Consider the following 11,276-nt stretch of genomic DNA (forward strand, 5'->3'; position numbering starts at 1 on the left):
CATAAATATATCAGAGCCTTGGTACTTACCATTCCATGATCTTCCTTTTCTCTATACTGACCCCCGCCTGCAGTTTGTAAGCTTTGTAGTCCAACAACACACCCTGATAAATATATACACATACAATTCAAAGAGTGTACATAACCAACAACCCCCCCCCCCCCCCCCCCCCCCCCCCCCCCCCAAGTTTGTAAGCTTTGAAGTTCAACAACACACCTTGATAAATATATATACACTTACAATTTAAAGAGTGTACATAACCAACCAACCATTGTAAATGACCTGATTTAATCTTCACATTGTAAATGACCTGATTTCATTTCCACATTGTAAATGACCTGATTTCATTTCCACATTGTAAATGACCTGATTTCATTTCCTCATTGTGATTGATCTAATTTCATCTCCATTATGATTGACCTAATTTAATCTCCACATTGTAACTGACCTGATTAGATGAGTCCCTGATCCAGAGATGGGACACACATGGAATGGCTGCTGCCAAACACTGAAAGTACTTAATGGTCCTCTGGTAGGAATTGGAAATCAAGAAACACTGCTTGGCATTGGCAATCTGTCAACAAGGTGTCATATTCATAAGCTAATAGAAAGTGTCCACAAATCATTATCATTCATCATTACATGTATCATGATTATTTATTTACATCAGTGCTGGTATCCAGGCAAAATGATTATGTTTGTTTTACTTCTCTTTGAAAATTTTCCACTATTATTGAGACATCACCAGCTGTAGGCTTAGTATCAGAAATTAAGACCCTTTTTTTTGTTCATGTCCGTAGCAGTGAGGGTTCCTTATTGTTCCAGTGCCTGCTGTATTAGGCCAGTGCCTGCTGTATTAGGCCAGTGCCTGCTGTATTACAAGGAACTATGTTTTTAAGGGCACATCCAAAAGACCTGCAACCCTTCTAAAAATGCTAAGCACTTGGCAAAGGAGTAGTCAACACCTAATTTTACAGCATAAAGGTTTGATGCAGCCATGGCATGAGCTGGGCTTGAACTCACGACCTTCTAGTCATGAAATGATAACCATTAAGCTATCGTGACAGGTTAAATAAAGTGCACCGCCACGGCACATGATACGCCCGTCACATATTGTTAACATGAACATATCACCATGAAGAGATAGGTATGCATGGAACCAAATGTCAACCTTCCTTTAAGAATCTTACCCACTTTATGGCCTCATGTGACATTGCTTCAAATATTGATAATGTAAGCTTAATGATTTTTAAAAGGATATAAAAACATTTTCCCAAATGTTTTCAATGAAATGATTAAAGTGCAAGATAGCCCTTTATCCAAGCAAACAACTTACAATAAATGGGAGTACTCAAAAAGGTTGATTTACTCAACATATCAAAAAATACATATATCAGTATCTGCCTTTGTCAAATCTTCAAGTATAAAAGTAAAATATGCATGGTGATGTCAATATAAATAAATATAGATTAAAAACGGTTATTTCAAACACTGGTGCATCTCCTATGGTGTAGTTATTAATTAGAAAAAAATAATACATCATATATTTCTCAACTGGTTGTGTTAGACTTGAGAAATGCACATCTGCAGCTTTGCTCATTGTATTTTAAGGAATGAAGAACAATGAACAGCGTAATAAAACATCAAACATTAGTCATTATCTTTATTCTTAGACTGTAAAACTGTCATCTTAGTGAGACATGACAATCTGCACCTTGTTGTTGAGATATAAAATAAAAATATATTTTACAATATCATATTAATTCTTAAACTTTATACCAAATTAACTTTCAAAGTAATGGCTACCAATTAGAACTGTTCTAAAATTTGACAGATCAATTAGAAGGCCAGATTCCTCTGCCCAATTCCCGATTGCAAGAGATATAGATAGCACCTCCTTGATCAGATTGCTGTAACAGAAATCTTCTAAACTCATTAATTAATCTGTAATTTGACAGAATGCAATTTTTCTGTTAGCAAAATGCCTCCTGAATTGCTTGATAATTACACCCATGGGACAAGGGAAATTTCTCTTGTTACTGACACAAAAGAAATAATTTGTTTGTTATATACTGCTGTATAGTACAGTGTATATAATGAAGAATGTGTAGTTTCTTGAATTAACATTTTTTAATATGGTTATTGCAATACTATTTCATCTGTTCAGATTTACACAAATGCCCAATCTGCAGCTTTGTTCATTGTATATATTTTTTCTGAACAATGCCACAGCCATAACAAAACATCAAAATACTAATCATTAAAATAGGCCTTTATACATATTGCAACCATTTGTTGTCTTAGTGAGAAATGATACTCTGCATATAGGTTGCTGAGAAAAAAAATTAAAAATTATATAGTACAATGTCAAATTAATTTTGAAAATAAAGACTAACCACAACAAACAAATTCACTTTCACAAATAATTTCTGGTATATCTGCAATTAAGAGGCTAAGATCTCTCTGCCCAATTCCCTAGAGATAAAGATAACACCTGCTTGATCATGTTGATCAGAGATGCTCTACACAAAACTCATTAATTAGTCTTGTCAAAATGCCCTTTGCATGCTACTCCCATGGGACAAGTGGAATTTCTCATGTTATTGTTAGAAACAAAGGAAACATTACATAGGCTAAAAAAAGCTGTACAGTATATCATAAAAAAAATATGTGTTTTCTTGATGTAACATTTTTGAATGAGGTTTTCTACAAAACTCTTATATGAGTAGGGATTGTACCAATTATAACATACTTTTTTCAAAAAATCACTTCAACTAAATGTCACAGTGACCTTAAAGTACAGTGCGACACACCTTCTACCTAAGATGCATAAGTTGACCAAGTTTCATGATTCTAGATCAAATAGTTTTCAAGTTATGAGCCGGACAGGGTTTTACCATATTTGGCCATATCTTCTTAATTAAAAGTCACAGCGACCTGGTTTTAATGTGCGACACACCTTCTACCCAAGATGTATCAACTGACAAAGTTTGATTATTCTAGGCCTTATAGTATTTAAGTTATGAGCCGGACACGAAAAAGCTAACAGACGGACGGACAGACGGACGGACATGAAGGCCATAACATAATACGGCCCGTCTTAAGACGGGCGTATAAAAACATATCATTACTAACTAGCATTCAGTCTTCATGGTGAAGTATTAGACTGTGACCTTTGTGGACTCACTATACGGGGTAAGTACCTGAATTACTAGACATGTTGAAAGATTTCTCTCATCTATTCCCTCATAAAATACTTTCTCCACTTTGCTTTCACGTAAATTCATTACACCAAAATTACAAAGACCTACAAATTAATTCTTCTGGATTTACATTAAAAATGCAGTTCTTAACCTACATTTAAAATTTTCAATTCATTTTTGTATGATTAATATCAAGCACCAAATTCCAGAAAAATCAGAGATTTATAGCAAGAAAAGCACAGTAAAACATACAGCCGCCTCGTCAAATTTCTCCAGGACGGTTCCTCCCCCGGTCTGAATCCGCCTAGTGATGTCTTGTTTGTCAAACTGAGGCGCCGCATCATCTGGATCTGGACAAAAATAAACTGTAACATTATATCAAACTGAGGCTCCGCATCATCCGGATCTGGACAAAAATAAACTGTAACATCATATCAAACTGAGGCTCAGCATCATCCAGATTGTCTGGACAAAAATAAACTGTAGCATTATATCAAACTGAGACTCTGCATCATCCGGATCTGGACAAAAATAAACTAGTATTACATCAATTCAAGAGAATATAGAGTTATATTTTTAATATCTAAATGTCAAATACCTAATTGTTTTTTGGTTTTTTTTAAATTCTAGAATGAATTACTGTAAATAACGTTTTATTTGTGTAATTAAGCAAGATCCTTTTGACACGAAAATAAAGTTCTTTTGGGTAATACTGTAAGTTATCTGTATATCATTATAAAGGTGTATGATAAAAATGAATGCTTTTATAGAAATGTATGCCAAGTTCTCGTGTAGTAATACCCTCCTCCAGCCCCCTCGAGATTCAGAGGCGACACCCTAATTCTTTGTTATGTACATGTATATACACTCTATATATTTTTTTGCTTTTATTTTCTATTTCCATGGTATACATGTATAAGGAGCGTAGGAGTATAGTATACCCATCAAACGAAAAGCTGACCAGTTGGAATGGAATTATGATACTAAGTTAAAAATGTGACAATGGACAAATATTAATCAGAAAATCTATTAATAGAACAATGAATGTTGTAAAACATTTTTGTGCATTAGAACAACATGGATCAAGAAATCAAAATCTCCTACTTTCTGCGGAACTCTCATCAGAGGTCAGGTACGGGTTCTTCAACAGGGACTTTTCTTCTTCCTTCAGATCTTTGGACTTCTCGACATATGTCAGGAGAAACACCAGACCACGGAACGGTAAGGCATTGGAAGACTGTTTCTGTTTTTCAAACAATCCTGATCAAAAATGAAATCCTTGAAGTTTAATGCATTCTTTGAAATTGAACACAGAATTAGATTCGAGTTTTTAGCAGCTACGGTAGATTCGTTATTTTATGACCAGTACTTAATATCGCAAAAATACAATTGCGACATGAATTCACAAGTGGCTGTTGATCAACAGTTTTACATAATACAAGTGAGTAAATCTATCATACGAGTGATGCTTCTTGTAAAATTCCGTGACAAATTCCTGGTGTATATTTCGGAATCTACAGTAGAGGTTTTCTAACCTTGTCTTACCCTGTCTAGTTTTCCTGGGTGATCGCCTCGGTTCAATAGGAGACACTGCCACTGACACATCGGGATAGGTAGGTGTAGATTCCGGGTCTAAAAGCAGAAGGTTCAATTCGACATCTAAATTATGTAACTCATTAGTTATTACACAGACACTGATATGTATTTGCTTCAATATCATCAAGTATGGTACTGGTACATGTACATGTTCAAAACAATCTTACATTTTAAAAGTTTTCGTGAAACTATTGTGTACACGATTGTATAGAGCTTTACTTTTGTAACTATTTATTTACGCCGTTATAGAAGGTACAGGAGACCCATGGGCCTTTACAGTAACCTGAGTAAGCATATTTTTTTATCAATCATTAGAATTCATTGTGTTAACTGTCTCAGGGGCCAAGAATTTGATAATTTTGGTCAAGATTTCCCCTAAAATTATTGCTCAGTTTCAGTTTTTGATGTCAAGGAAATACAAAAACAATTTTAAAAGAAATCTGTGTTTTCATTTTTATGAGCCATTAAGCAACAGAACCCCTAACCCTGGGGCTATGGATTTCATAAATTCTGGTGGGGAAATCAGTGTTCATCATGACAGTTTGTCCATGAGCAAAGAAAATTTGTAAGACCGAGGAACATTAAGTGGCAAGATATGAAGTATACAGCATTCGTGATGTTCATCTGTTATAGTCAAAATATTAGACGTCACAATGCAACGGGCGGATGCTAACTCAGTGCTGATTGAAATTATCTAAGCTTACCGCTGCGCATGGGTGGGAACATTTTCAGAACAGACTCCTTTGAAAAAATTGGATTGAAATTCCAATTTCAAATTTGATTTTCCATCCAATTAGTTTTACACTTATTGTATAAATGAATTATAATATTCAACATTTGATTTCTATTTTAATAATTCATCTAGCTAATCACAGAACAAAGAGCGGGTGTAGGCCCGCAAAATTTCAATCAACATGTAGCTTCCACATCAGGGGCAAAATATTCAAGAAGATCAACTTTTAAAAATTTAATTCAACCATGCATGAGATCCATATACTACGGTTAACATTTCAAGAAAACAGTGTATGTGTATATGGAACTCGATTTAGGAAGAAAGCTATCCTCAATTCTCATGCACATTTACGCATACTATATTTCTATTGCAAAAAAGTTAATTACCATTACTGACAGCACTTTCATCGCTATGATCAAGACTGTGTTAAATGCTATGTGTATGTTGTATACATGTATATATTATACATTAAATGAAAAGGAAAAAAAACACAATATTAAATTTCAATGCAAAGTTAATGCTTTCATTTAAAAATCCTCAGTCAGTGCTGAAAAATGCTCCCACCTGTGTGTGGTGATAAGCTTAGATGCCTATTGCTTAGTGACATCAAATGTTTTGACTATAACAGATGAACATCACTAATGCTGTATATTTCATTATTTGCCACTTAATGTTCACCGGTCTTAAAGATTGCATTATTTTGCCAAGTTTTGGCCCTGTCCCTCATCATTCAGGAGGCAGGGGCTACAAAATTCACAATTCTTGTTCCCCTTACCCAAATAACGCTTAATGCAAACAATGAACCAAAACAGATCACAGTAATTCACTGGAGTATACACTCAAACAACATAGAAACAAGATGAAAGTGAAGCTAACATTCAGTCATAGAGATGCTGCACTTTTAGGATAAAATACGTAATAATCAACTTCAAACGAGAGTGAAAATCTCAGCGTGAAAAATAACCTTGACAAAGGTGAAGACTGTACTATAAATAGATATCCATACAGTATATAACAAATCCATGCGTGTCTACAAAACGAAAGGTTAACAGTGCTGGAGAATTTGAAACAAATGATCTAACCGACAGCTTTCCGTGTCCCTCGCTTCTTTTCTTTTGGTGTGGGTGTACTGGTGGCTTGCTGGGGTAGTGGAGGGATTTTCCTTCTGACCCCCCTGGACAAGGACGGTTTGTCCGGCTCCACTGGTTGGTCAGCTGCTGGTCTGTGTGTCTTAGATTTAACAGGTGACGCAGAAGACGATTCAGCATGCCAATCACTCTGCATGTACCTGCTGCCCACCCTTCGTTTTCCATCCACGAGGTTATCTGTCAAGATATGTCATAATATAGCATACCCACGTGACCTACAAACCTAACAATTACTATGAACATCATACTTGTACTTAAACCAATGAAAATCAGGGATACACTTTCCACGAGGTTATCTGTCAAGATATGTCATAATATAGCATACTCACAAGACCTACAAACCAAACTATGAACATCATACACTTACCTTAAAACAATGAAAATCAGTGATACATTTCACTTAAATTAGTATTCTACTTACAATGTCACTCTGTGAAGGCATAAACTGTGCCACATTTCAATACATGTCTGGCAAAAATATAGACAACAATATGGCTACGCTGACAACATTCATGACAGTGTGCAAGGTATGAGCTTTGCAAGGAGCTCCAAGTGAACATTCAAGACAAATTTGTAAGAAATCCTATAGTGCCAGTGTAATCAGAGTAGTGCCCCTTTATTTCTTGATGAAGGTGTCTTGTCATTTATTTACAAAATAAACCCAGTTATTTCATGTAATACTATGTTTGTAACAGACCATCATTCTATAGAAATATATCGAGTTGACCAAGGCCAATCCATATCGTCTGTGTGCTTGATCAATGTGATATAGGGACTTAATCAACCCGACATATTTCTGTAGAAGGTCATTAACAAATGTTTGATTGTACATCGTGGGTAGTTAACACTCCTACCCAGACTGACATTGGATGGATTGTGTTCATTGACTGCAGCAGTTCTTTGTGGGGAGGTTGTAGGAAGGTAATAGTTAACATTCTTACCTAGGCTGACATTGGATGGATTGGGTTCAATGACTGCAGCAGCTCTTTGTGGGGAGGTTGTAGGAAGGTAATAGTTAACATTCTTACCTAGGCTGACATTGGATGGATTGGGTTCAATGACTGCAGCAGCTCTTTGTGGGGAGGTTGTAGGAAGGTAATAGCTAACATTCTTACCTAGGCTGACATTGGATGGATTAGGTTCAATGACTGCAGCAGCTCTTTGTGGGGAGGTTGTTAAAAGGTAATAGTTAACATTCTTACCTAGGCTGACATTGGATGGATTGGGTTCAATGACTGCAGCAGCTCTTTGTGGGGAGGTTGTTGGAAGGTCTGATAATAGAAGGTTGGCTTGGTCCACACTCAGAATCACCTGACTGCTGTGAAATCTGTCAAAGTAAAACATCATTAAGTATACATGTATGTTTATAAAGTACTAAGAGTAGATAAAAACATAAAGAAAAATGGTCAAATTCTAGAGACTATCCTGAGACTATCCTCAGAATTAAGAGAAAGTTATGAAAAAAACAGAAAATCTAGCTTTACAACTACAAAGTAAATGACTAATCAATCATTAATGGAAATATTTTAGCATTAAGTGGTACAAATAGATGGAGCATCCATATACGGTAAATGTAGACATGTGGGGTTACACTATAATAATAATAATAATAATATCCTTTATTCAGACCTGTGACAGAACTGTCATGCCACAACTGGAGATTTGAAAAATTTCAGCTAGAGTTTTGGTCTGATAACTGGAGATTTTTTATCGACATTTTTTTTACCGTTTTTGTGTGTTCATTGGCTAATGAAATCATGCTACTAGTAGTTTTTTTTGTGTTACAAGTGTCTGAGTTCATAATCATCAGATCCTTTTTGTGTTGAGAACATTGATAATTCCTTTTTTGTGTTAAGAACATTGATAATTCTTAAGTCAATACCTTAAAAACCACAATTAAAAGAAAAAAACTTGTTATATTTATATATTTATTACAGAGATAACATATCACTTTTCAGAAAAGTTTACCAACATATTAGATCTAGGCCTACTAACAAATTTAAGCTCACTTGAGATTTCAGCACTGGAGAGCTAAATAATATAAAGAACATGTTCTCACGTAAAAGAACTACATTGCATATCTGAAAACGTGTTTTTTCAGTGAAACGTGTAGTGAACAAATATATGTTACAAGACTTGGCCACGTACTATTTATACATGCATGTGTAAATAAATATTGAGAAAATTCGAACTGTACACACCCATCGTCATCTTGCCGTATCCATCTTTGAATATATAGTTCAGTTAGAGATAATCCATTCTAATACAATTGTGTCATTCTGTCCACACATTTTACGAACATCTTTAGTGCCCACTTTCTTTTCCCACCTGCACCTTACCAAGTTTTCAACAGCATCAAAGATCATTTGACTTGATGTTTTTATAACAACTTCAACTGTCGGTATCACTTCCTAATCACCAGAGCGTGTGCCAAAAACAATTTTTTTAATCATCCACTAATTGTTTATTATCACTAATTGCTGTGTAATCATAAATAAACTCCTCAAATGGCTTCAGTAATTACTGTACCCTCGTTAATTGACATTTACCTGTGCAGTCACTGTGACAGAAAATCAATAACAGGAAATAGACGACTTTCGATTGTCTCGGGGTTTTTCCTTATCAATATCGAAAAATGGCGCTCAGAAAATTTTTGTTGTTTAAAATTTGAAATGACGGAAGATTTTACATTTTAACGGAAGGAACGGAAGGGGGGCTCAAATTCGGGAGATTTTGTCTTCCGACGGAAGAATCACAGGTATGTTTATTTATACAGGATTACACTAAATATGTGATTACAAGATTTTCATGTAAATTACCCCCATGCATACTCTTCCCATAGTAAATCAATTTATTAATTTAAGATACTGACAATGCATAATTAAACACTACATGTATGGTTTGCAAATTAAAGAAATATGCGTAATTAACACCATGCGGAAATAGCAGTGTGTTCATAATCTCAATATCAGGCACATGCTCAACATTTCTGCACCAGTCACCATTTTCTATGCTCATACTATTAACGAGAAAAAAATCTGGGGATTCTGATTGGATCACCAATACTGAATCCATAAATCTGAGGATTCTGATTGGATCACCAATACTGAATCCATAAATCTAAGGATTCTGATTGGATCACCAATACTGAATCCATTAATTGTAATATGTCTTGTATTACACATACTTTCATTTTTCAATTCAAATATTTGATAGGTCGTTTGTGTATCATGTTGTACTGACATTAAAATGCCTGAATCGTAAAGCGCATCTTATTGAGGTTATCGGTACATACTGATGTACTGACTATAAAATGCCTGAATCGTATAGCACATCTTATTGAGGTTATCAGTACATATCGGTGTATCATTGTATTGTCCCACTCCTAGGTAACATCTCACAATATTTATGCTGCTCTTATTCATTTGCTTCTTCTCAAAAAATAGAGGCCCCTGGGCCACAATGCTCACCTATATAGATATTCTACTGGAACACCTATAGCTACTCAAAATACACTGTAACACAAAATCAAAGTACTGCTATTCAACTATATATTACTTTATACATACGCACAAAGAATCCTTGAGCTTCACAAGATTTGATCATATGACTGCTCCACTTCACATGGCAGTAAACTTTATAAAATGGTAGACACAACATGCATAAATGCTGATTACTTACAATCTATTTTGGCCCGAGTCCTTTTCTACCGAATATTGTAGAACCCCTCCCCTCTTCGTCTGGCCAATGATCAAACCAGCATCAAAGAAGCCATCCTGAGACTGGACCATGACCGGTTGTCCTAGGGGGAGTCGTTCTATCAACAGAACCTCCGACTGTCTCACGTAACGGGAGTCTCCATCGTCAAACTTCACCTGGTATCTGTACAGAAATAGTGCAGAATCTAATCAGCTGTGGCTCTCTTCACAAAATATCTTATCATTGTGATGAACATTTGAAAACATCATATTCTCAAGTGAGTTTCATTATGTCCTGGAGTGAGAAGGTAAGTTTAATCACCTATTCAGGATATACTCAAATTCAGGGGACACTTATATTGAACTATCTGTTATACTGAAGTCACTTATATTGAACTATCTGTTATATTGAAGTCACTTCTATTGAACTATCTGTTATAATGAAGTCACTCATATTGAACTATCTGTTATAATGAAGTCACTTATATTGAACTATCTGTTATAATGAAATCACTTATATTGAACTATCTGTTATATTGAAGTCACTTATATTGAACTATCTGTTATAATGAAGTCACTTGTATTGAACTATCTGTTATATTGAAGTCACTTATATTGAACTATCTGTTATAATGAAGTCACTTGTATTGAACTATCTGTTATATTGAAGTCACTTATATTGAACTATCTGTTATACTGAAGTCACTTATATTGAACTATCTGTTATAATGAAGTCACTTGTATTGAACTATCTGTTATATTGAAGTCACTTATATTGAACTATCTGTTATAATGAAATCACTTATATTGAACTATCTGTTATATTGAAGTCACTTGTACTGAACTATCTGTTATAATGAAGTCACTTATATTGAACTATCTGTTATAATGAAGTCAC

The 11,276-nt window shown here is 35.0% G+C and overlaps 1 protein-coding gene across 8 annotated transcripts in view; it reads right to left on the bottom strand.

Moving 5' to 3' along the window:
- LOC125649278 (TP53-binding protein 1-like) overlaps nucleotides 1–11,276 on the bottom strand; it is a 43,920-nt gene that overhangs the window by 3,496 nt on the left and 29,148 nt on the right. For 7 of the 8 annotated variants that reach the window (XM_056165629.1, XM_056165627.1, XM_056165630.1 and 4 more), the window contains 8 exons: nucleotides 10,362–10,562; nucleotides 7,883–8,007; nucleotides 6,615–6,857; nucleotides 4,749–4,835; nucleotides 4,308–4,463; nucleotides 3,456–3,553; nucleotides 449–574; nucleotides 30–103 (listed from right to left, as the gene is read on the bottom strand). In XM_056165629.1, coding sequence (XP_056021604.1) covers nucleotides 30–103; nucleotides 449–574; nucleotides 3,456–3,553; nucleotides 4,308–4,463; nucleotides 4,749–4,835; nucleotides 6,615–6,857; nucleotides 7,883–8,007; nucleotides 10,362–10,562 — 1,110 coding nt within the window. Of the gene's footprint in view, nucleotides 1–29; nucleotides 104–205; nucleotides 311–366; nucleotides 575–3,455; nucleotides 3,554–4,307; nucleotides 4,464–4,748; nucleotides 4,836–6,614; nucleotides 6,858–7,882; nucleotides 8,008–10,361; nucleotides 10,563–11,276 lie in introns of those variants that run through there. The other variant, XM_056165631.1, reaches the window with a different exon arrangement.

This window comes from Ostrea edulis, chromosome 5 (genome assembly GCF_947568905.1).
Source record: "Ostrea edulis chromosome 5, xbOstEdul1.1, whole genome shotgun sequence".
Taxonomy (NCBI): domain Eukaryota; kingdom Metazoa; phylum Mollusca; class Bivalvia; order Ostreida; family Ostreidae; genus Ostrea; species Ostrea edulis.